This window comes from Octopus bimaculoides, chromosome 14, assembly GCF_046866305.1.
Source record: "Octopus bimaculoides isolate indiv1 chromosome 14, ASM4686630v1, whole genome shotgun sequence".
Lineage (NCBI taxonomy): Eukaryota > Metazoa > Mollusca > Cephalopoda > Octopoda > Octopodidae > Octopus > Octopus bimaculoides.
The window spans coordinates 48,584,129-48,612,102 of NC_142941.1; the positions used below are offsets into that span (position 1 = coordinate 48,584,129).

The following is a 27,974-nucleotide window of genomic DNA, read 5'->3' on the forward strand; positions in this document are numbered from 1 at the left end:
ACACACACACACACACACACACACATAAATACAGGCGCAGGTGTGGCTATGTAGTAAGATGTTTGCTTCTCAAACACATGGTTCTGGGTTCAGTCCCACTGCGTGGCACCTTGAGCTAGTTTCTTCTACCATATCCTCGGGTCGACTAAAGCCTTGTCAGTGGATTTGGTACATGTGTGTGAGTGTGTCTGCGCGTGTATGTGAGTCCACGGCTTGTCAACCGGTGTTGGCGTGTTTACGTCTCCCCTAAACAAGCGGTTCGGTAAAATAAATACCAGGCATAAAAAGAAAACGAATCGAGATCGATTTGTTCGACCAAAATTGTGCCAGGCGATGCCCCAGCATGGTCGCAGCCTAATTCCCACCTCATTACTAAAATAAAAGAGTTTCTTTACTCTTCAAGGACTCGGTTACGATCGAGTTGTCTCCCCTCCCATCCGATGTCTTGGTGTTTACTAAACATGTAAAAGGCAACAACACTTGGCTTCCTCTCTCTCTGGCGACCTTTCCACCAATTTGCTTTAAAAGCCACATTTCTACAACTCTTTACAATTCTTCTAATTTAGGATTTGTAAATTTTTCAATATTATTTTTTTGAATGTTTTGTTTTTGATCATCTTCGTTGGAGGAAATGATATTTCTTGTGTTTGGATTCTTTACGTCGACACACAATGGAAGTCTAAGCTGTGGAACATCAAATTCTTTACAAAGGTAAAAGTACATAACACACACACACACACACACACATATGTACATATATATATATATACACACAGACACAAATATATTTATACATATATCTGTATTTTTATAGCCTTATTATGTTTCGGCCCTCCCCTCTATGTGTATTACGAGCATATATATATATATATATATATATATATATATATATATATATATATATATATATATATATATATATATACATATATATATATAGGGAAAAAGAGATTTTGTTTATATAGCTGTTGACGTGTATATATATATATATATATATATATATATATATATATATATATATATATACAAACACACACACTCACACATGTGTTTGTATTTAATGCACGCTCAACTCATATTTATGTATATATATATGTGTGTGTGTGTGTGTGTGACGCGTGCGTTATTGTAATCTCTTGTTTTTAAAAAATTACTGGCAATGATTTCGTAAATTTTTAAAATCCTGTAGACACACGCACTGCGAAGACTCTTGTAAGGATTCGTCTCCTTCCTAAACGTCCCGAAGGATTATTTGTGGTCGATTTCAAAAGTCCAGTTTGGAAGGTTTCTGTCTATGCCTGGAAGGTCCTGGTTGGATAGGATGTTGCTGTCAGATATCGTACGGGACGATTTAAACACGTGCATTTGAAGATGAATGGATCGATCGTCCATCGAATTCCCTTATAATGAAATATATTACATCCTCAACCCCACCCCTGGTGTCTTATTGGAATTTTGGTGATTCCACAATTGTTTCGTATCAGATCATCCCAGATGAAATTTTTATCCACATCTCACCTTTTCCTTCTACGTGTTTTTCGCGGCCATCCTAAAGATCCTTCTTTTTTAAGGTGGTAAGGAGATTCGGCTGCAGTTTCTAGGAGGTCGAGGGGTCTCATAGGTGTCACCCTCGCCAGCCAGTGTTCTCGTGTGTTAGAAGAATTAAGCTTACAGTCAGTACATGATATCAGTAAAAGGACTCGAATATTTTGTTTGTTAATTTAACAACTGAATTCAACTCGAGCCAGTCTCCATTCAACAAAGAATATAGGAAGTGAGTCTATGAGGTCTCCATCTAAAATTAATGATACTTATTAGGTTATGTTAACTTCCTTTTTAATGATTCAATCGTAGGAGGAGGTGTAGTCTACATGACTTTTTCCGAAATTAGTGGAACACTGGGCGTATTATCCCCGGATTAGGGATCTAACCTTAACGCATACAGCAGAATGAACTTGAATAAAGACACCTAAGTGTCATATGGCGGTGTTAAACCGGACAACTGATTTAATCTGCCACCCAAGAACGGGAATAAACCCATCAACACCCCCTTACACACATTTCAATCATTAAATTTCACTTGCAGTGAAAGACACTTACTCAAAGTGCTGTGCAACGTGATTAAACCTGAAACACATGGTTGATAAGTGAACTTGTTAACATGTGTGCACTAGTTTATGTTTACACTAATTGTGGGATGCAATGAATGATTGTGGACTTGAAGATGAAAAATGTAATGTGTGAAATTTCGTGAACGCAAGCCGTGGATTCAATGTGTTTCTGAAAACTATTTCTACGATATCTAAATTACACCACAGTTGTCAGGTAGGTTGGCTGATCACCTAGCATAGGTGAAACACCAGTCATCATCTGTTGAACATAACAGTGAGATATTCTGTTTTACTTCAACACCCGTTTCGTAAGAAGGATACAATATAATGAATTTACCAGGAAAAGGGTACGGAATTATGGAGAGGCAGAAATGTAAAAAAAAAAAACTACATTTTCTGGACAAAAAATTCTTTCACAGAAGGAGACACCCACCCAATTCATCGCTTTTTCCTTTCTCCATGAAACAGTGATCGCTTTTTGGAAAGATGGGTATAAGAGTAACAATTTATTTGAAATTCAGGCCAAAGCACTGGTTCTCGGGACTTCAAAGGAATTGTCATCGCTCTCTTCTGGCCACACTCATTGGAGGTTGTGAACTCCATGCAATAAGCTAATATAGCAGTTACCAACTGCTATATTAGCTTATGATTGCTATTGCAGGCACTTGAAATCCTCCACCAACAGGGAAACCTCTATGTGGTCGCCTGACCTGGTTAAAATTAATTTACCTGAAATTACTCCGTATTGTTTACAAAAGAACACATTGGATAATGGGGACCTAATCGCAACTCTAAGAAGACATGATGGCCACGGCTGGAATACCTTTCATCATAGGTCTGTGTGTATTAGAACTGAACGTGGGCTAAACAGCAACCAATGGTCGTTTAATTTCTTCTCAAATAACTTCCATTGTCATGCCTTGTATATTAGTATAACTGGGATTAAATGATGAATATCTCAAAATCATGCTAAACCATCTAAAGACAAGTCAGCTAAGGGAAGAGCTACATGAAACTTCTTTATTAAGAATAAAGTCTGGAAAACGAAAACATTTAATAATATAATACTTTCACCAAAAACATAACCGAGCAATTATCATACATCTGCTTATCTCCCTTCACCTTCACTCTTCACTGCAGAGTCCCAAACAATACAATTCGTCCCTTTTAATGTTTGTAATGTAAGATGGCGGGAAAAGGGAAAATATTGAGGAACGGAAGATTTGAAAGACCGACAATGTTTGATCGACAAACTCTTTGTTTTCGCTGTTGTTTTTAAAACTGTGTTCTTGCAATACGCTTTTATTATAAGCTTTGTTTGTAAGTGAATATGCTTACCATTTCGCTTGTCTTTTCTTAATCTAACGTAGCATAAAAAATGTTTTTATGCTTCTCAAATAAACTCCCTTTTAAAACTAAATCAATATCTCTCACGATTTTTTTTTTTTTTTTTTTTGAGATTCGGGATTCTAAGCTTTCATTATTCTGACCCTATATATAACTTAAATATGTGAACTAGGCGATCTTTCCATACGAGTCCGGCCGATCTTTGGTAAAGATCGCCGAAGACACTTTTTACGGAAAAGGCCGATATTTCGGACTCGTATCGAAAGATCGCCATTCTTTTAGTGTCTGATCTCTGGGGTGATTCAATTTTCGAGCTCTTTTATTTTGTATGTGGAGACCACAAGGGGCAGCAGTATTCGAGGTGTGGCCGTAGAAAAGAGGAGACAAGAAGACTGATGACACCTTGTTCTCTGGACGGGGAGGTTCTTAAAATCCAGGAGCTCATCCTACGAGTTATATCGACCTTACTGTTGACGTGGGCACTCCAGCTGAGATTGTTATCAACAATTACTCCTAGGTCTCTGATATTAGATGCTATAATACATACATAGAAGGTACGATGAGTAGATTGTCGCCAGTTCATATTCTTAATTTTGCGCATGTGCGTTGTTTTTGATTTTGTCGACTACACAATGGGTCTATTCCGGGTTTCAAGGCAGAATTGGAAGCACAAATTACCGACCTTCCTGAATATGTAGCACAAACTCCTTAACCATGGAGGTGGGTGGGTATGAGAAAGCACCCAATAGACTATGTAAAACGGTTGGCATTAGGAAAGGCATTGAGCCATGGAAGCCATGCTATGACAAGCTTGGGTCACAATGCAGTCCTTGGATTTGTTGGCTGTTCTTGAATTACCCAACCCATCCCAGCATGAAGAGGTGATGATGATGATCACGTGTGTGTGTGTGTTGTTAATGTGAGGGTAATTGAGAAAGAATGAAATAAATACACTCCTTTGTCATTAGGTAAGTAATGAGAGAGAGAGAGTGAGCAAGACATATAGATAGATAGAAAGTGACAGTGCAGAGAAGGAAGTGACGTGAAGTTGATAGAGATTATTAGAGAGAGAGAATAAAGTGAGGTAGACGAGGAAGGAGTGGAAATGTTTAGAGGTGAAAGAGCAGGAGTGAGGTGCGGGCTGAGGCAGATGTTTCTGTCTCGTTTTGTAACACTGTCACTCACCATCCCTACTACTGCCACCACCACAACAACAACAACAACAAAATCCATTTCCCAATCTAATAACAGTGTAAGTAATATTGAGATTTATCTATTTACATCTAAGCCATGAAGGTTTCAAATCTGTGTTAATCCTAAATCGTCAGCAGTTGGCTGTAGCGCACTCACTACAGTGACAACAACTACAACAACACTGTTGAAGAAGAAACATTCGTAGAAGGCAACAAAGTCATAATAGGAACAACGTAGTCAATGAAATCAACCCTTGTACATGGCAGGGTTTTCAGGGTTTTTTTTTTTTTGATTCCATGAGAGATGTAAGACAAAGTTAACCATGGCAAAATTTGAAATCAGGCTGTTGAAAAATGCTACTAAACAGTGCAATATATTTATTGAAGCAGTCTCGATTTCTCTGGTTTTTTAGAAATAATAAACAAGCCTTCTTTAGTGTTTTAGTAAATGTAGTGATTTGGTAATGTTCTAGAAAGCCTGCATCTGAGTCAGTGGTGCTCAACAGATTTTTACCTATGGGCATGTGTAAAGACATTCGAGCGAGATCGTTGCCAGTGCCGCTGGACTGGCTCCTGTGCAGGTGGCACATAAAATGCACCATTTTGAGCGTGGCCATTGCCAGTACCGCCTGACTGGCCTTCGTGCCGGTGGCACGTAAAAGCACCCACTACACTCTCGGAGTGGTTGGCGTTAGGAAGGGCATCCAGCTGTAGAAACTCTGCCAAATCAGATTGGAGCCTGGTGTAGCCTTCTGGTTTCACCAGGCCTCAGTCAAATCGTCCAACCCATGCTAGCATGGAAAGCAGACGTTAAACGACGATGATGATGATGATGGTGCCACGTAAAAAGCACTCAGCTGAGTGGTTGGCGTTAGGAAGGGCATCCAGCTGTAAAAGCTCTGCCAAAACAGACAGTGAAATCTGGTGCACTCTTCTACCTAGCCAGCCCCTGTCAAACCATCCAGCACATGCCAGCATGGAAACACAGATGATGATAAGGATTATTATTTCACTCTGGTGGACCTCTATTACCTCTCAATGTCAGCATGAATGTCCTTGGGAGCTAAGCCCTTTTTTCTGAGAGGTACTTGATAACACCATGACACCAAATTTTATCTATTTTCAAGTGAAGTCATTATTAGTTACTTTTGAAGTCTTCTTTAAGCAGTCAGCTGTCAGTTTAGCTGGAAAGAAACAATACAGTTATTAATAAGAAGAGTTGAAATTAATTCATGCAAGATTTCACAGCTCTAGCATCACTCCTTCATAGTCAGCCTATGAACTTTTCAGTCCACCCCTGTACTTACCAGAAAGCAGCTAAACTATAAACCAAAACAAGAAAATACGGTTGAGAAAAGAAACTTGTGATGCGAAAAGGTGTAACAGTAATAACAGACCATAATAAAAATAGAGAAGCTCAAAAGAAGAAAGCATAATGGATTAAAGAAAAAGAGAAAGAGACAAATATGGTAGAGAGAGAGAGAGAAAAGTTGAGCAGGATTATTACCCCCCTCCGCCCTTCTCTTGAAACAGATCAAGAAATGACTTAATTGGATGGTATATTGGCCCAGATGAAGTAAAAGGATTTTGGTATAAGAACATGATGAGTGGCCAAGACACGTTAGCAGAGATGTTGGACTAATGCTTACAACAGTGACTTGTTCCTTATTGGTTCTGTTAAGGGAGAAGGGACACACATTACAGATAAGAACAAAGGGGGAAAATGTCAGAAAGTATCCCCCAACCACCTGTTTCCCAATGGTGTGGAAAAGATTCACAGGAATATTTTCTACGGAGATATATGACCACCAAGAAGCAAAGGCCCCTCTACCTAAAAAGCAAAAAGGTTGCAGAAAGAAATCCAGTGGCACCAAACACCAATCTAAGGTGTCGTGCTTCATAATATCTTACCTGAAACAGAATCTGTGAGGTTCAAGTTTCTTATTTTTGTCTAATCTCAGCAGTGAAGCTTAAACTTAATAAGCTGGATTATCCAAAAATGTGTTTTAATCAAAAAGATTATCAGTTATGAAATGTTGTTGCAGGTCACATGCTGTAAACAATTTCAAAGTTAGCAGCCAGGTAAACAAATTCCTTCAGCTTCTTGTCATTCTCAGTTGCCAAGACAACATACTTTTCTATGCTCCCCGGACGTAAAAAAGACTTCTGAAATTCTCTGTTGCCTGGAAAAATACACCTTTGGTCATTCTCAACTCACTGGACAACATACTTCTGGTCAAGCAATTCTTCTCTTCAATCGTTTAAACTTCACTGACCACAGAGTTCTGCTTCGTTTTCTTTTCTTGTCTGTGGCATTTGGTTTGCTATCAAGATTCTTTTACAAATTGGAAAATTCCTTTATATGAGCTGAGTTCCCTCAGATTCAAAACTGTGGCTCACTACTTCCCTTTCTGTTGTACAAGTTTTAGTGTTTCCTCAGATCCACAGGTCTTTGGCTTCAGTACTCCATCTTCTTTGGCCAACAGAACCTGAATCACTTCTCCTCAAACAAATCCCTACCACTTCACTTTAACATCTGTTTTCTACAATAATTCAAGTAGGTTCATATTTTTCTTAAATCTAATTTAATCCATTGTTCTAATGAAACTTGTGGTGTAATATTTATATTGATTATGCTAATGAAATACTATTTGTATCTTATCTAATTGTATATGTATGTGTTTAGATATGTGTGTATATGTATGTTTATATATGTATGTGTGTATAAAGATATATGCATATGTGTGTTTATGTGTATATATGCACAGGTGTTGAAAATGTGATTGGTCAATAACTGATGAGGGGTGGGTGTATCCACATCCTTTGTGTGTTCTTTTGACATCGTCCTGCATTTCACTATTGTGTATGTGTGTGTGTATAGAAGGGGGTACCCAGAAGTAACCAGAAGTGTTCTCTGTGGGACAAGCCAATTCAGACTTACTCTACTAGAAGCCATTTGATGTGACCCTCAGGCATTAGTCTGCTGACCGGCATCATATAGGGAGGTCATACTGCTACGTGGTGTGTCTTTGTTTTGCAGTGCTTCTCCCTTGTTTGTCGATTTTTGAGATGGCTGAGATGAAGGAGCAGTGTGCTTCCATGAAATTTTTGATTTTCACTGGGGAAAACAGTGGCTGAAACAACTGTCAGGCTTCAAACAGCTTACAAGGACGCTTTAGGAATGGTCACTTGGCCCTTGAAGACCTTGTTGAGGGCAACTGTCAACCTTCCAAATGGATGAAAACATCATGAAAATTCACGAACTGATTGTGGAGGACCTTTGCTAAACAATTGACGAACTTGTTGATATGACTGATGTGTCCTGGAGCTGCTGCCAACGAATTTTGAGCGAGGAATTGCGAATGAAACGAGTTGCAACAAAATTGGTGCCTCACTTGTTTCACAGAAGATCAAAAGCAATCACAACTGAATGCATGTCGTGAACTGGAAGTTGATCCAGACCTTTTTTTGAAGGTCATCCCAGGTGAGGAAAGCTGGTTGCTATGGCTACGACCCAGAAACAAAGCAGTGATCAAGTCAGTGGAAGCATTCAATGTCACCATGACCTCCCAAAATGTGTGTCAAGGGAAGTCCAATGTCAAGACGATGCTGATTTCTTTCATTTATGTGAAAGGAATTGTTCACAGAATTTGTTCCTCTTGGTCTAACCCATGCCAGCATGGAAAGTGAATGTTAACTGATGATGTAGCTACTTCTCCATCCCTCTACTTTATGCATTCTTTGTTCTCTCTCTTTTTTCTTGTCCCCACACCCACCTCTAATGTTATTTTGATTATGCTCTTACTTTTAAACCTTTCTTGTTGCCTACCCCCACTTTCTATCCCCACTCTCTTTCCCTCTGTCACAATAAGGCTTTCTGTTTATAGATATTATCTTCAACAGCCAAATTTATTCCTTCTGATGATGGCATTGGTGACACTACAATTATAACTTAAATTTGTGTTATTCCATTTACATTTTAGTACATGTACCAGTTTAGTACATGTATATATGCACACAATATCCACGACTACACTTATTGATCACCAACTCTCAGAAACAGCTGTAAAGGATGACTTTGGATTCTCTTCTTCCCCTTTATCTGTGATATTAATGTATGAAATCTCTGGACATCTACCTATCTGTGAAGAACTCTCATGGACCTTTTTTTCTCCTTGCTTTCTGTTTCATAATATTTATACTCACTTTTATATGACAAATTTATCAATGAAAAGCACTGGTGCTGGCGCCACATAAAATGTATTGGTAATGGTTCCACATAAAAAGCACCCAGTACACTCTGTAGAGTGGTTGGTGTTATGAAAGGCATCCAGCTGTAGAAATCATGACAGAACAGATAGTGGAACCTGGTGTGGTTCCTGGCCTTGTCAGCTCCTGTCAAACCATTCCAACCCATGCCAGTATGGAAAACAGATGTTACATGTTGATGATGATGAACTGATGCGAAAGGCAGCAAGCTGACAGAATCATTAGCACATCAGGCGAAATGCTTAGCGGCATTTCACACATCTTCATGTTCTAAGTTCAAATTCTGCCAAGGTTGACTTCGCCTTTCATCCTTTCAGGATCAATAAAATATGTACCAGTTGAATACTGGGATTGATGTAATTGACTTACCCCCTCCCCTAACTTGCTGGCCTTGTGCCAAAATTTGAAATCATTATAAATAAATAAGTGTGTGTGTGTGTGTACATATTAAACATTTAAATCGGTTCAAAAATGTTTGGCATGTAAAAAAGCCATTTTCACTGCAGTTTGCCATGGAGAAAAAACTCCCACATTAAGCGACAAGTGTCAAAATACCAAGTCACTTCACAGCACCCCCTGATGGAATGATAAAAGCATTTCAAGCTGCCTGACTATCATTAGCTTGGCATAATACAAGAGGGATTAACCCCGAAGTGACTGTGGAAGTCATTGCTTCCTTCCATCCTCCCAGGGACATAGAGAAGTGGAGATGTATAGGGTGTTAAAATGCTGGAGGCTGAGAAAGTATAGCTGGTGGTGATGATGATGACATAGCAATGGTCAGTGGGGGAATGTCCAGTGTTTGGTGAGGTTGGTGGAGGGAGCAGCATCAATAGAGGTGGGGGTGGAGTTGTTGGTGTTGGTTGAGGAGGTGGAGGTGATGGAGTGAAGGCCAGCGATGGTAGGGAAGGAATTGCAAAGGAGAGGATGGAGTGGATGCTGCAGACATGGGAATATCACAGATAATTCTTTTCCAGAATGACGAATTTTGAAGCAGATGAAGCTATAAATAATAGCATGTAAATAGGGGGTTAAAAATCCCCTTTAGATAGGAAAAGTTGAAGGCTGCCTGTGCGACTTGAACCCATGTCTCCTGTAAACATGACAGGTGTTCCATCGTTTGATGGGTAACCTTTGACTGTTTATAGTTTGCTGTGTCTCATCAGAATGGGTTTATATGTATACAGGTGTATGTATATGTGGCTACTCACATTTGTACACACGTGTGTTGGTTCTGAACACATCTCATCTGTTACTTCTCATATTTCTGTATGTATGTGCATATATGTGTGTGTGTGTGTATGTGTACACAAATGTGTGTTGCTGTCCCCTATCTCACCTATGTTCTGTCATCCAACAGATGAAGATGATGAGCTGCGTCCAGTCCCCTGATTTAAAAGAAGATGCTCAGGACCATAGTGGAAACCCTGAACCCCGGGGCACTGACACGACTCTCACCCCTATGATGACATCTTCCGAATTTCTGCTGAACTACGACCTCCAGGTAAGTCCTTATTAATAGAAATGAGTCAACTAGAAAGCTGTGTATTGTAGATTGTTGTGACCATCAGGGGGCAGCTGATGTCAGAATTGATAAGGCACTGACAAAAGATTCAACCACACACAGGCACTGGCGTGGCTGTGTGGTAAGAAGTTTGCTTCCCAACCACATGGCCTTAGGTTCAGTCCTTCTGCATAGCACCTTGGGCAAGTGTCTTCTACTATAGTCCTAGGCTAACTAAAGCCTTGTGAATGGATTTGGTAGATGGAAACTGAAAGAAGCTTGTCATATATTTGTATGTGTGTGTGTGTTACACTGTCTTTTTGCCTTGACTCCATGTGATACTTGTAAATGTATGCCAGCATCATGTGAGCAGTGTCTTCCATTTCCAATTGTCCCTGACAACATGTCTGATCTTGGGGGTATACATGACCAACATTCACCTTGTTTGGAAACAAGGAGGACAACTGGCTGTAGAAAATCTGCCTCAGCAAATTCCATCTGACACAGGAAAGTATGGGAAAGTGGACATTAAATGATGATGATGATGATGATGATGATGATCTGTAACAGTTATTGGCTTCCTTCATTTTATACATCCGGTAATTATTTAAGTGTTACATATATACAGGCTGCGGTGAATAAACTGTCGTCTAAATTATGCAAAAATGAAAATAACTCTGACATCTCATTTTAACAGACATATTTACCAAAATTACATAAAAATATCTTGAAAGACTAAAGAGTAAATTTATTCAATAAAATCGCCATTGGTTCCAACCACAGCCTCCAGACAACTTTGGAATCTTCTGCAACTCTTCTGGATAGTCTCCTTGTTTAAGTTGGTGAATGCTGCCATAATCCTTGCCTTCAGTTCATCTTTGGTGTTACAAGGAGTTTTGCTGGTCTCTCGCTCAACTGTGCCCCACACATAATCACCAAGGAGGTTGCAGTCTGGAGAGTTCGGTATCAGGGGTTATGTGGTCACAGAAATTGTTGGACAGCCATGACTGGGTTCTCCTGCTTGTGTGGCATGGTGGAGAGTCCTGTTGCCAGACATAGGGTCTTCCACCCTCTTGACCTAGGGCAGCATTACCTCCCCCAGGCATTTGATGTAGACCTCCGTGTTCTGTGTGGGAACATGAATGGAGGCATAACATCGCCATCACTAGTGATCCCTCCAAACACCAGGATGTTGGCTGGATGCTTGATTTTTATCACTCTCGGTACATCTTTTGAGGCAAGAGCCATAAAAGAGGGGAAGGAGAAGAGTCATGGCAGAAATTAACAAGGAAATGGGAAAGATAAAGTGGTGATAGGATAGGGAGCTTTGGTGGTCAGTCTGTCTTCCATACCAAAATTGATTGGACTGTTCATTAGGATACAAGATAGTTTTTATCAGGAGTTACACAGGTTTATTTTTGTGAGAGGGCATTAGGGGACTAACTGTATTAGAAATGGGGGTAACAGGAGGGAAAGGGAAATGTAGCATGTGAGGTTTATTAAGAAAAGTTAAGGAAGAGAGTAGGCAGCTTGAGTAAGAGATGACACAGTGCTACCTGAGTAAAATGGTGGACGAAGGAAGGACAAAATGGAAGGGAGTAATAAGAAGGGAAGGGGAAGATGGTGTCCGAGGGTCAGTGAGAGAATGAGTTAAGAATAAGGCCCTTTGTTATGGTAGTGAGAACTATAATAAATAGAAGGATGCTGAGAAGTGATCCCTCATGTACCCCAAACTGTGCACTAAAGTCATCCGTGAGCTATGCCCACTTATAGGCATTCTCCAGATCAAAAATGCTAAGTGTAGAGGCTTATTCCTAACCACGTATTTGTCTCACAACAAATACATTAGTAATGTCTTTTCAGGAGACAGAGCCAAGCTGTACATCAGGCTAATCCTGGTCCTAACCAGTTTTGCAATAACTTTTTTTATAACTCTCATAACCTTTGTCTAGTTTGATGTATATATATATATATATATTTGTATGTATATATATATATATATATATATATATGGTGTTGCCATCCGGTTTCACCAGTCCTCAGTCAAATCGTCCAACCCATGCTAGCATGGAAAGCGGACGTTAAACGATGATGATGATGATGATGATATATGTATGTATATATATGTATGTATATGTATATTATATATATATATATATATATATATATATATATATATATATGTTTGTATATATATGTATATGTATATTATATATATATATATATATATATATATATATATATATATATATATATATATATATATATATATATTATGTATGTATATATATATATATATATATATATATATATATATATATATATATATATTATGTATGTATATATATATATATATATATATATATATATATATATGTATATATATATATTATGTATGTATATATATATATATATATATATATATATATATATATATATATTATGTATGTATATATATATATATATATATATATATATATGTATATATATATATTATGTATGTATATATATATATATATATATATATATATATATATATATATTATGTATGTATATATATATATATATATATATATATATATATATATATATATATATATTATGTATGTATATATATATATATATATATATATATATATATATTTATACTCCGTGACTGAAGATAACCTTCCAGATTTTCTGTTGATGAATTTCTCTTTCCTACAAATCCAAATAACTGCCGTTCACAAAAATGGTACCTGAAGTAAATGCCTGGATTGTCTGATACCATTTCACTTTGTGTGTGTGTGTGTGTGTGTGTGTTCTATTAGAAAGGTATATATATATATATATATATATATATGCATGTGTCTTTGTTAGTGCATTAAGTATATAAACAATTGAAGTGTGCAGGTGTGTTTGTATCTCTGATTGTGTGTATAGACACACACACACACACACACACTAACACAGACATGAATGTGTATGTATGCCAATGTTTATCACCACAAGAGTAAGTACAGTTTAGTATGTGTGTGTGTGTGTGTCTGCGCGAGAAAGAGAGAGAGAGAGAGAGAGAGTATCTATATAACAGTTAACTGGTTGAGTGTAATGGTGTGAATGTGTACGAATGTAGCTGTGTCTAGCTTTTAATAGTCATCAGATGGCAGCACTGCAGCTATTGTGCCAGTATGAACATGCCAACCTCCCTCACACCACTTCTTTGTAGCAGAGTGGACGGACCACAATTCGTGGTGCAAGTTTAATATGGAGAGACAGGATGGAAGAAAAAACACCGAGTCACATTAAGTTGAAAGTTGTACATATAACTGGGATTTGCTTGTGGTGTTGGAATCCTTTTTGGCTGTAGGCTAGCCTTGATCATTTAATCAAAAACCTTCCAACCATGCCCATCCCACATTTTTCCAATGTGTTGTGAACCCAAGACCCTCATCATCTAGTGTGTCTGTTTCGAAGATGGTTGGGCTTGGTTTAAGGGCAACTTGGCTGTTATCTCTAGCAAATTGATTGAATATATTGATATTTATTATTGTTGTTTAACCCTGAGTCAGTCCTGATCCAGTAGAAGACCCATCATCACTGATACTCCAACTTTGATAATCCTTGCATTATTCAATGTTTCTTTTGTTCTTTAGATGAGTGTGTGTAGTTTGGATGCTGTACCTCCTAGTTTCAGTAAGCACACATAGTCTCTCTTGTTGGTTTATGGTGGAGGTGATGGTGGTGTTGTTGGTGGTGTTGTGTTGTCCTGTGGCATCTAAGTAGTTGGCCAAACAACAAGCTATGACCCACAGATCTATATTCTGAGTTATAGCATATCTGAGTCAGGCCAAGGACCCAACCAGACTCTTTGCCATGCAATGAGGAATTATACGAGGTACAGTAAGACACTTTGGACATGCTACACTCTCCCCTTTTTATCTGTCTACTTTCTGTATTCCTGCCAATTCTGGAAGTGGTGCCCACTGTGTTGACAGGCAAAACAGATTCAGTCAAAAGGCAACAACTGCTCTTCCTGTGCCCCTTGTTTTGGGCAGTTTTAGGGATCACTGAGATTACAGTTATTACAATTATTTCTGTGTCTATCTTTGTCAGGGTTGACTAAGAGATAGAGGGAGAGAGATAATGTTTGTAGGATGGTGTTGTAGTCATGCTTTAGGCTATTAAATGTGTCTGGCATTTGAATATATCTGGAAATTTAGAAGTGTTTTTTTTTTCTTAATGTAGTGACAGGAACTGGAGAGGGGGAAGTTTGTTATGACAGCAGTGTTCGTTTCATGTCCAATTTGTCTTTCATTTTACATATTTTTGTTGTGTTTTGGATGTGGTTTATGGAGCTGATCTGTGTACAACCTGTGAGTTGAAGCATCATGCACTGTCTTGTGTCCTTTGTATTTTATTGTGGTTTATAATGGAGAGATTAAGGGCCCAGGTAGGACTGGCATACTACAGGAAGGACCAAACATATTGTTTGTATTATTGTTTCTTTCTGTTGGCCAAATGTAGGGAGTTAGGATTGCTCCTTTAAGAAGTATGTCTGTTATTCAGCTTTTTTTCATATATCCCCTTATGTAGCAGTGTTGTATGTAAGTCTTAGCGTTGTTGTCTTCTGTTTGCTTTTGTCATTGGTGCCGCTAATGCTCTGATTCTCTTTGCATTAGTGTTGTTGTTATTGTACTGTTTTTGCTGTTGTTGTTGTGCTGTTGCTGTTGTTGTTGGTGTTATTTAACTGCAGATTAGCCCAGTTGCATCAGCCCTATTATCAACGATGTTCCTGCTGCTGTGTTCCAGCTCATTTTTTATTCAGACGTTGCTGTCCTTTGATGTTTTTTTTTATAGTTTTGGATATTATTTGATGTAAATTTGGCTGATATTTCTAGCAGATCAATGAAACTGCAAACAGATTCATTCACTTGCTGGTGGGAGGGAGGGATTGGGGGGTAGGAAGGATGTTGTTGATGTTGCAGTTAGTATCAATGCTGTTACTGCTAATGTTCTTAATCATTGATTTTTTTTTTATTGTTATTAAATAGTAGTGGTGGTGGTGGTAGTAGTAGTAATAGTGTTTACTTCCAGCCAACCTATATCTCCACCACCTTTATTGCCATCGTTCTGTAATCCTAGCTAAATGTATTAATACATTCTGCTGCAGTAAACACTACAACAACAACTGCAGCAGCAGCAACAAACTTTGCACACCTCTCTCTCTCTCTCTCTCTCTCTGTCTCTCTCTCTTCTCCCTCTTTCTCTCTTGCTCTCCCTTTCTCTCTCTCTCTCTCTCTCTTACACGCACACATGTCAGCAGAAGTCATTGAAAACAGTGAGCACAGAGGCAACCGTGATGGATTTGACTAAAATGTGGTGTGGTTTCCCCATCTCTAAATGCTGTCCTCTGACCCCTGTCTGCCGGTGTGTCTCACAATTGAGGAGCATCTACACATGGACAATTTCCAAAGTGAATATTCTTCAATTATTATTAATATTCATTATTGTTGTTCTTGTTCTTGTTATGAGCGTAAATTTTCTTTTACACTTTTCGTTAACACTGAAAAAAAAAAGACCCCAAAAAGTTCCAGGTTGTCCTGCTTATCCTATACAAATGGTCCCCTTTTTTGAAAATGGTAACATGTGGTTCGAAAGAGTTTTCAACTGTTATTTCTACAAGGTCAAATAACCAGGTGAAGGCTTGCCTATTGGTAGGGCAGCATGTGATTGTGGTGGTGGTGGTGGTGGTGGTGGTGAAGTTGGAGTGTGGCAATGTAGTGGTGCTGCTGCTGCTAATGTGGGGCTGGTTTGTAGCCCCAATTCATTGATAAAGCAAACATAAACTACATGTGTGGTGGCAGCAACCATAAGTCTAATATACACATCCACTCTATACATACATGCATACATATGTGTGTGTGTGTGTGTGTGAGAGAGAGTACATGCGTGCGTGCACACACACACACACATCTCCCAATCTTCATTCACACTCCCATGAGCCTACTTCCCTACCCACTCCCCCTGTCCAATCCTCTCTGTCACTTCTCACATTCCTGAGCTTAAGGATACACCTTCACACATCCTCACCATCCTTCTCTTTCTCTTTTCCAACATGGTTACCCATGTAGCTCCCCTACAGCAAGATATCTGTCTCTGTCATACTTTAACCTCCTATCACTTAGCATAAGGCTGCACCCCTTAATACTGCTCAGTTGAGGGGTTTTATCTTCCAAGCTACTAGTATACACACACATACACACACACACACACACACACACACGTGTTAGCCTTCTAACAGTTACAGTTTTTACAAGAGAGATAATCATTTTATTTCAGTATAAAAGAAGATTAGAAATTTGAAGTCGAAATTAAGCAATTATAAGGAAAAGGTACATAGAATTCACATAGACATTTATTCTTGACTTAGTAAAATGTTCTTAGAAGTCGTTGGTAATCATGTAGAGCACTATTTCATTCTTTTTAGAAATCTTCAGCTTAATATAATCTGAAACGTTTTATAAAAAGAGACATTTTATTTCAGATGGAAATAATTAGTTTGAAGGAAATTCATGAAATTTTCCATCTGTTTATTTTAAAGAATGTCAGAAGATTAGGAATTGAAAGAACAGAGAGGAAGTTGTTGGTGTTAAAATGCAGAGTAATAACAGTTTCCCTTGTGAGAATGTCTCAGGCAATACTTTTAGTTTTAGCTACAAACAACATCACACGTTCTTTCTAATGTTTTCTTTAAAGCGTAGACAACACAAGTCTCAAGTTGTTATTTTGTAGTGATGTTCCCTTGTGTACAGTAGAACAGACTTTATCTATTCACAAATACAAAAGCCTTGACCGTCAGAAACAGTTTCAAGTGGTTTTCCCAAATCACAACTGAAAATTTTCAAGCATGTGATCCCTCTCTTTGTTACAGCTATTACGTGGGCAGTAATTATCTCATCACAGTTCAAAACAGGATTAGCATTTATACATATGTATATATGGAGAGAGAGAGAGGGAAGGAGGGAGGGAGGGGAGAGAATGAGATAGATGTATGTATCATTTCATGATATTTAAATGATATTTATCCCTCACTGGATGAAGTTCTTTGCTTTTGTTGACCCTACCTTAAACAGTACAGTAAACTATACATATATATATATATGTATATATATGTGTGTGTGTGTGTATAGTATATGTATAAAAAAGGACACAGAATTTACATATTAAAGTTTTTTTGTTTACTTAATGCAATATATATATATATATATATATATATATATATATATATATATTGCATTAAGTCTTTTACTCTTTTACTTGTTTCAGTCATTTGACTGTGGCCATGCTGAAGCACCGCCTTAAATTCTGTGTCATTTTTTCCTTGCAATACCTTAACTTTCATTACAACTTTCTAATCCTGCTTCACACAAAGGCAAGATGATTACCTCCCTTGTAATAACTGTTACCATCAGAGGGATGACATTTATATTTCAGTGTGTGGGTGTCTGTGTGTGGATAAATATTTGTATATATACTTCAATGTATGTGTGCATATACACACACATATCAATTAACATCTGTTTTCCAAGCTGATATGGGTTAGTTGGCTTGAAAGGATCCAACAAGTTGCAGAGCAGTGGGAGGCCCTAATTTTAGCTTTGGGATGTCCTTCCTAACACCAACCTCTTTGTAGTGTGTAGGCTGCTATTTTTGTGACAGTGTTGCCAGTGAGGTCGCCAAGTAACTTGCAAGAAAAAGTGAAGAAAGGAAAAGAAAAGGGGACAGCCCTCCCCTTGACTAAGTGGGAGTATATTTAGAAGGGTTTGGCAGGTTATGCTAGGTGTTGAAGGCTAGAATATGCTAGGGGAACAAATACATGTGTCTTGCTACAGAGGAGATCCATGGCTATCCCACATTATAAAAGGATGAGTGGGAGAAGCTGGAAGGGAGATATTGTGTGGCACCTTGAGTAAGTATCTTCTGGCCTCAGGCTGACCAAACCTTTCTGAGTGAGTTTAGTGGATGGAAACTAAGGGAAGCCCATTATGTGTGTGGGTGTGAGAGAAAGAGGGTATCTTCTTGTTTTGATATCATGTAACAGTTGTAAATGATTGTCACTGTCATACAAACATTGGCATTCATTGCCAATATTCTGCAGGAACATGTCTGGTCTTTGGGAAATACTGCTGTGCTTGAAAATTGGTGGGGGTTAGCAACAGGAAGGGCATCTGGCCGTAGAAAATCTGCCACAACAAACTCTGTCCAACCCATACAAGCGTGGAAAAATGGACATAAAAACAATGATATTGATGAGACACACACACACACACACACACACACACACACACATATATAGTGTATGTATACACCTATGAATGTGTGTGTATGTGTTAGTTGCTGTTTTTATGTTTTACAAGATTACCTATCATTACTAAGTCTACACTGCAAGACGCAGGCAAAGTTTAATGAAAAGAAACCAGATTATTACTGTCATTGTGTGTGTGTGTGTGATAGAAAATGACTCAAAATTTGGTCTGGATCCTTTTCTTTTCTCTCATCTGCATCTCACATCATAGGATATAGGTAATCCTATAAAAGATAAAGAAACCAAGTAATACACACACACACACACACACACTGAACTATTTTCCTTGCTCTGTTTCTCATCTTTAACCCCTGATAATCATCATATTGTCCTGCTTTTTCACTGTTTTACTAATCTTCTTTATCCAGCTGCTGTTTGAAGCAGTTTTACTAACTCTACAGTTTTATCACATATCTTTGATATTTTCAACACATACACACATGTATTATATGTATGTACATGTGTTTCTGTATTTAAATATATATCTATACAATGTCCATTATATCCATTGTATTAGATTAAAATAGCCACATATGTATCATACTTAATGTAAATACATTGCAAAAAGAAAAGCAACTTTATTGCTGTATTCATTTGGAGATAATATATTGAAGGGAGATGAAAACCTTCCCCTGCAGTGGCAAGTTCAAATGCTGGATGCATTTCTGCCTTGTTGGGGTTTCATATTTTGTATATTTCAAGTGTTTTGGGGGTTTTTTTTTCCATTCTTCAGTTTTGCTTCAATACTGGAATGTTTTGATGAATAATATTGTATGTTACCATATTTCGTGTGTTTGTGTGTTGGGGTGGAATGCTTGTGTGTGGTGGGAGTGGGGTGGAATGCTTGTGTATGGTACTGTAGAATAGAATATTTGTTTTATTTGAATTATTTTTGTCCTTCTTAGTTCTTTAATGTCTATTGCTTTGACCCATCCGTTATCAGTTAACCTTATTGCGTAGTATCTTCCAAGTAGTATTTAATTTATTTCTTGGAGTCTTTTCCATGAACACAAAAATAATGACATCATCAAAGAAGCAGTTAAGAGATATGATGTTGTCGTTATTGATGTATTGAGTACTACAAAAGCACCATGTTCTTTCTAGAAGACACCACCACCTATTATGAAAAAGCTAACAATTACCAGCCAAATTTTATTTTAACTGATGGCAATTTGAGTAATAATCTCTGAAAAAAAAAGGAGCAAATTTTCAGACTCCAGTCGTCATGGAGACAGACATGTCATTGCTCCAGTTGGCTTCATCTTTTTGAAAGCCATGAAATTGTGGAATCAGTTAAGTATTTGTTAATAAATGGTTTTTTTTAGAGTCTCCAAGCGCATTTTAAGCGTTTTTTCTTCTCTTTATAATTCTACATGTGTTAAAAAAAAACTTATTTCTTTTGTGTTAATAAGTATGAGGTAGATTTGGATAAAAGAAAAACAGGAAGATCAGTTAATTATGATTTTATTCAACATATTCCCCTCCCCTCAGATTCACTCATTTATTGCAGCAATCCAGTTTTTCTAAGCCCTGTGAAAGAACTTGGAAGGTTTGGGTCTCCAACCAGGCCTTTCATCATACCCTTAAAGCCAGAAACTTCTCAGCTCACCCACCTCATACATATTGATGTACTTAGTTATTAATATAAACCTGTTACCATTTCAAATATGCTTGAGGCATATTCGAATTCATAAGAAAGCCATCCATTGTGTTTTGTTGTGGAGAAAATTTCCTGCTGTAGATAAAAAGGTGTAAATATATTTTCAAAGGAGAGTGTTATATATATATATTAATATATATATATATATATATATATATATATATATATATATATAAATCTGTTTATGATTAGGTGTGTGTGTGTGTATAGTGAGAAAGAAAGAGAGAGATGTGTGTGTGTATCTGAGTATTATAACTTGATTATAATCCAGCCCCCAAATGAACCTTATTAATCTCTGCACCATCATTGGTTGAAGGTTAGGATTAATGAAATTTTTCCTCACCTGACCCTGTCCTACTCATAGTCTAATCTCTCTCTCTCTCTCTCTCTCTCTCTCTCTCTCTCTCTCTCTCTCTTTCTCTCTCTCTCTCTCTCTCTCTCTCTCTCTCTCTCTCTCAGTTTATTTCTTTAGAAACTGTGACACACTCAAGTGTTGTCAGTCCCTGTTCTGCTTTACTCAGCTGGGACATCATCTGTCTCAGTGAAGTCACACTGTACCTTCACTCATTTAGGACTACACACACCTCAATAAGGCCTCACTGTGTCTTGGATAGATAATAACTGCAGCAATGGGCAATTCTAAGCAAGTTAAACATCACAAACAATTTGACTGTCTTTTGGAGTGTCACAAACTGTTGTTTCACTTTTTGAAGGTAGGAAATGTCTGTATGTATATGTAACCATCTATGTATGTGCGTGTGTGTATCCTTGACCCTTTGTTTAGTACATTACTGTAAATACATTTCCAAATACCTACTGATTAATGGCAAAGCACTCCCGTCCAATACATTTTATCTTTCCTCCACTGACACCCATAGAAAGCTATTCTTCTCTGGCCTTTTTTAATATTCCTCATCTCATCAAGAGCTCTTGTTTCATTTCATTAGAAAACTTATTGTAAGCCATGTTCCCTTCAACTGCTCCAAATGACCAACCCACATTGAAATCTCTCAAACAAATACTTGGTATTGCAATCAACAATGAGCTTCCATGGCCACCTCTATCAATATCATTGTCACAACTGCACCCAAAGGAATGATTTTTCTCTTTTACAAAGCATATATTTTAGACCAGTGGTTGACCATCTGCAGTACTCTTGTGCAGTGTTTCTTGACCTTTTTACCCTTGTGTAACCCTTTAAAATAAATTCCATGTCTCAAAGAACCCCTGTACAAAATAAATTATACACCATATCTTTCTCATACCTTTTTTCATCATAGTTCATGAGGTAAATATCATATCATATGTCTGTGTGTGTGGTTATATTTTTTTGATAACATAATGGGTTAGAGAGGATGATGTCATCATCATCATCATCATCATCGTTTAACGTCCGCTTTCCATGCTAGCATGGGTTGGACGATTTGACTGAGGACTGGTGAAACCGGATGGCAACACCAGGCTCCAGTCTGATTTGGCAGAGTTTCTACAGCTGGATGCCCTTCCTAACGCCAACCACTCAGATGTCTATATTACAATAACCAATGATATTTTGTGCATGTAAAGTAATATTACGATCATGAAATTATCATTAGCTTATCTCACTCTTTCTTGCGGAACCCTTAGGAACCTTTTGCAGAACTCTAGGGTTTCGGGGAATCCTGGTTGAGAAACGCTGCTGTATGAGATGCTAATTACAACATCTTCTTCTTCTCCTTATTACTTTCTTTCTTTCTTTCTTCTATTCTGTTGTCAAATTTCTTCCAGTAGTTCCAAGGTCATCATCAAATCTGACAAACAATCACACACACATACACACATATAGATATGAGTGTGGTAAGAAGCTTGCTTTCCAACCACATGATTCCGGGTTCAGTCCCACTGCATGCCACCTTGGGCAAGTGATTTCTACTACAGCTTCAGGCTGACCAAAGCCTTGTGAGTGGATTTGGTAGGTGGAAACTGAAAGAAGCCTGTTCTGTGTGTGTGTGTGTAGACTTTTTCTATATTTCTGATGAGGAGCTCCGCTCAAAACATGCAATTCTCTTTCTTTTCTTTCCTTTCCTGAGCATCGAATAACACAGTACTTGTTCCACGTCCTTGCGTTGTTGTTGTTTTTCTTGCTTGTTCTTGTTTGAATTGACTATATGTGTGTGTGTTTGTGTATGTATATATATGTATAGATATATATTTATGTGTCTGTGTTTGTTCCCCCCCCCCCCCACCATCGCTTGACAACCGATGCTAGTGTGTTTATGTCTCCATAACTTAGCAGTTTAGCAAAAGAGACCAATAGAATAAATACCAGGCTTTTTAAAAAATAAGTCCTGGGGTTGATTTCTTCAACTGAAACCCTTTAATGTGGTGCTCCAGCATGGCGAGTTTCCAGAAAAGAAAGAAACATTATAAAATGCTTATGTAATATTGTATTATTTGTTTACAAAATAAATATAAGATTTAAAAAATTATCAACTTTTATTATATCCATTATATATATTGTTTCCGGTATAAATTAATATTACTAAGAAATATTACCGGTCCCTGGCACATTGGGGGAGAAAAAAAACTGCCGGTACGCCACATCAGATAGTTTGAGAAGCATTGCCCCAAGCCGTCTAAGAGGGGGAGTAACTCTGAATAGGTAATTCTGGTTGAAACCAGCATAACCTGTCCAATGTATAACAACATGGAGAGCACACACACACGCACTTGTTTTTGTACACACAGATATATATATACTCTGTATTCCATGTCCCTCTTATCATGCTACCATCTCTCTCTCTGTGTCTCTCTCTGCTGCAGGCCATGGGGAACTCAAAGTGGAGTAAGAACGAAGCAGCAGTACTTGGAATGCCACAGCGTGAGCGCCGGCTGCACCTTGCTGTGATGGGCAATGAACGGGAGACTGTGCGCAACCTTATTCTGGAAGGTGCAGACATAAACTACCCTTGGAGCAATCCTACAGTTCCCAGTGTGAAGGACAGCACCACACCTCTTTTGGCTGCTGTCTCATTGAATCATGTTGATATTACTATGGTGAGTATTAATAATGCTGTTGTTGTTGAGGATGATGATGATGATGATGTCGGCTGAATGTTGTTGAGTAGCCCCCGTCAGCCTTGATCTGGCAGACTTATAGAAGATAATCCAGCCATGACCTCCTCATCATTTATTTAAGATTACATAAGACTATTATCCAATGTGTTCTTTTTTTTTTATTTAAGATGGTAGGTTATGATTTGAGGGAGATTTGGCTGCTATTTGTTGTTAACAAGCTGAGTGAACTCCTGCCAACAAGTTGACTATATTGTAGTCCCTTGTTAGCAGGAGAATTGGTGATGTTACCTGTGAGAGTGGACAAGGTAGATTTAGCCATGATGTCATAGTTATTGCTCTTTTGTGTTCTTGGTGGTGTGTGTACCCCAGAACAGTGCTCAAGGTACACATACCCTAATGATGGGGCTAGTTTTGTGTCTATGGGATTGAGTGGAAGAAATAATATGTCTTGTTTTGTTCTTACTGGGTCGTCTTTTATGTGGTGGTGGGGGGAGGCTGTTTGTAACTTCTAAGAGCTTTCTCTTCAGTGTGTGTGTTTGTTGGTTCTGTTACTGTTATCTGATATTATTGGTTATAGGGGAGCTAGATTTGGTTGATGATGTCCAATAGTTGTGTAACACATCACACACACACACACACAAAAGCTTAAGTAAACACTTTCTTTTATCTCTCCCTAAATTGCTCTTTGTTTGTCTCCATCCTTAAACAAACAACCATGACCCAATATAGTCACTGCTGAAATGGTATCCATACCACCACCACCACACTGCTACCACCAACACAACACTACCACCTGTGCCACCAACACTAACTTCAAATTACCATTCCGTTCCAGATCCTTCTAAATGCTGGTGCCAATGTGAATCTAGCAGACCGTAATGACTGTACACCTCTCTACAAGGCAGCCTATCATGGTCGTCCTCACTTGGTAGATATCCTAGTTCAGGCTGGTGCTGATATTAATCGTGCTGATAAAGATGGACAGACACCCCTCTATATCTGTGTACAGAATGCTATTGTGCATTCCAGCTTTGCTACTGTACAGAAGCTACTCACTGCCGGTGCCTCTCTTGATAAGTGAGTACTTGACTTTCATGGTCAACATTATCTCTCTGTTTCTCTTCCTACCTCTCACTCTCTCTCTCTCTATGTATATATATATATATATATAAAACAGAAAACTGGAGGATTTTTGGTGTTATTTATTCTGTATTACACATGTTTCATTAACAATAAGAATTAAATAGGTACACATGTAGGAAAACATGTCAGACGTCTCCTATCACTAATTCATCAGACTGAGAATTATGCAGATATACTTCACGATGACACAGCTTGCATTATAACTCTTCCTTTTCTATTGAACTTTCTTCTGTCTCCTGTTTTCAAAGAAGAGCTTTGCTCGAAATGTAAAACCATCTTTCTATTCTTCCCTGAGCGTCTGCTAATACTTTACATGTGCCACATCCTCGCATTATTTTTTTTTTTTGTGTTTGTTCTTCGTTTTTCGGGATTTATATATATATATATATATATATATACACACACACCCACAACACACAAACCTCTCTTCCTGTTGAAATTGTTCTGTCTTTCTCTATTAATATTCTCCTGCATACATGTCTATACGAACTCGTTACTCTGTGAACTACACTCTGATCTATGTATTTCTCTCTCTCTCTCTTATTAACCTCCCTGTTTGTATATTGCAGATGTGACAATTCTGGCAAGTCCCCACTGAATGTGGCTGCCCACTGGAAGTTAAAGGACATGATAAGTATCCTACTGACCGCGCACAGTGATGTAAACATGACTGATAAACGGGGCCACACCCCGCTCTATGTGTGTGTCAGCTCATTGAGCACCGGCCTCTACAAGGAAGACCTGAAATACCAAGTGCCGTGCATCAAGGTGTTGTATTGTGCTGGCTGTGACATGCTCAATCTTGTTGACTGGCTGAAATGGAAAGGTCCCGGCATCCCACCTGAGCTGCTGTCTGACAAGGGTGACGAAGCGTTCTTTGAGTGGTACACCACCAGCATACGGTCACCGCACTCCCTCTGCAACTTGTGCCGTAAGGTCATCCAACAGACTCTGTGTGCAAATAATTCCTCACAGGACTACATGAAGCTTGTATCAACTTTACCACTGCCTCACAAACTGCGTGTTTACCTGTCTCGCAAAATGTTTCACTTGCCCACATCCTGATAAAGATGACTGATTCCATGTATGGGAGAGAAGGAAGGAGTGCGTGAGAGAGAGAGAGAGAGAGAGAGAGAGAGAGAGGTTAGGTGGAATGGTGTAGGGATGAGCAGCAGTGGTTCAGGGGTTATTTCCATGGTGGTGGTGGTAGTGGTGGTTGGGGATGGTTATAAGGGTTTGGAGCTAAGAACTTGGAAAATAGGGGTTTAATGATGGGGAGAGATAATCTGGGGACTGAATCGAGTAGACTCCCTACATGTAGACTGACACCAGCTCCACCACCATTATGTTGCTACGCCAGACCACAGCACCACCACTTACCTCATATACACTCTTACCACTCCTACCACGAAATTACTTTCACATACCACCACCACCACCACCACACTATAACACACCCCTGCCACACTGATGCCATCACCACCACCTCCCCATCATGTATGTTCCACTTTTAGTTGTATTTTTTAAAACTGCATATAAAGTGAAAGATGTCAACCCCCCCCCCCCCCCCATGCCCTCGTTGAGGACATGTTCCTGCAGTTTTTGTTGCTGTCCTTCATTCTGCCCTTATTTGTCTGCTCACTGCACTCGTTGTTAGTGTAATAACTGTGGCCCCTTTTGGTTAGTCTTTCTAATCAGACTGCCGCCCACCATACACAAATGCCATGCATTGTCCAATCTTCAAAATGACAAGGTACTCAATACTTTTTCCTGTGCCACAGACTTCTGCTCTTTGCCATCTTTAAACTTGAGGCAACTTACAAGTGAAGAGGGAGTTTCTTTGTAATGTCTTGACCTGGTCAATGTAGCAGTCAAGTTCCCTGCTCTCTTTAAAATGTTAGGACCACATGAGACAGGAAGTTTCTTTGTAGTGTCTTGACTTGCTTAATAGCAAACTTCCTGATGCTAGCTTTTAAATAGGGGCCAAAACAATTCAGCATAGCTGCTCCCTACTATCTTTAAAAGCAGCAAACTTATTCAAATCCTAAATCCAGGACAACATTCCTCAATCAGGAGGATTAAAACTTTCATCCACTTACGAATGTCTGTGCCCGGGGTGCACTGATCAGAGCAACCTCATCAATAACAGTATGACCGAACTATTCCCCCACCCCTCCTTCCACACAAAAATCGAACCACTGCAAGGTTTGAATTTTGTTACAGTGCAAAGCTCTGAATCAAAGCCCCAAATTGTACTGGCTCTGCCATCACTCAAAATTGTCATTTGTTAGGTGTGTGGGTTTCACTGGAGAGGAGTTGAAAGAAAACCTAATGTTTCCCTGCGAGGCCCAACATCCTCGGTTTTTTGAATAAGAGATTCTGATCTGTCTCCCTATTCAACTATTTTTTATTTCATGTTTGTGTTGACCACAGAATGGCTAGAAAAATCCTTTATTCTATTATTTTATTTCAAGGCCCAGTATTTTGATGTTTAGATGAATAGAAAGAGAAAGGGACAGGAAGTGTAGAGGGGAAATGGGTCTTTGAAATGCTGAAGTGTAATTTGAAGGTGAGGGGAATATAATTGATTGGAAATGATAGAAGAAGCAGATGGGTGTCACAAGTAAAATGGCCTAGAATTAGCAAGGGGTTAGGGTTAGGGTTAGGGTTAGCTTACAGCAACTAGTAGTGAGGGTGAGACTGAGATTGTGTAAATGTTTGTGTTGTTGTTGGTTGAGACAGGTTTCGTAACTTGACTTTGGAGGAGGAGGAGCAAATTGTTGTGGTTGGAATGAAACGGGGTTTCACAACTTTAGCAATCACATTATCATCCTACATTATCTACAGTCATGGATTAGAGATAATCTGTGATGGTGTCTGTCTGGTTGATGACTTTCTTTTGAATGACTGAAGAATACAAAAGAAAAACCATTCTGACCAAAAAAAAAAAGACTGAAAAATAAGGAGAGAGAACTAAAGATTTTAATTAAAAAACAGCCAAACACTACCTTTTTTTTTTTTTTTTTCTTTTTAAAATTCATTTTCAGAAAGGAAAACGATGTTATGAACAGGTGATGGTTTGTAGAAAAACTGTTTGAATTAAAAACCAGTTCTTTACCACTTAGAAATTGAAGGACACATTGGCCAATGTTATTCTAAATAAACAAACAAAACAAAATAAATGAGATGGTCATCTTTGGATTGCCTTTAATCCTACATCTTCCCATTGATAGCTGACTCAGGCTAAACAGCAGCAGCAACAATTTCCAGAGTTCCATGATAACAAGGTAGCCTCTGCTAGAAACAACAGCCATATATATCTTAAGTTACAATCCTGCCATCA

General features: G+C 38.4%; 1 protein-coding gene across 5 annotated transcripts; it reads left to right on the forward strand.

Annotated features, from left to right (window-relative positions):
* The first annotated feature begins 442 nt into the window (after positions 1 to 442).
* Positions 443 to 27,813, forward strand: LOC106875550 (uncharacterized). 5 transcript variants are annotated; one of them, XM_089362874.1, is made up of 5 exons: positions 443 to 711; positions 10,281 to 10,424; positions 23,234 to 23,467; positions 24,324 to 24,565; positions 25,201 to 27,813. In XM_089362874.1, the coding sequence occupies exons 2-5, from the start codon at positions 10,281 to 10,283 to the stop codon at positions 25,694 to 25,696; spliced, it is 1,116 nt and encodes a 371-aa protein (XP_089219000.1). In that variant the 5' UTR covers positions 443 to 711; the 3' UTR covers positions 25,697 to 27,813. The 5 variants fall into 5 exon arrangements, with proteins under 5 accessions (XP_089219000.1, XP_089218999.1, XP_014779238.1 ...); XM_089362873.1 differs by lacking the exon at positions 443 to 711 and adding an exon at positions 4,589 to 4,710; XM_014923752.3 differs by lacking the exon at positions 443 to 711 and adding an exon at positions 4,597 to 7,208.
* The last annotated feature ends 161 nt before the right edge of the window (positions 27,814 to 27,974 follow it).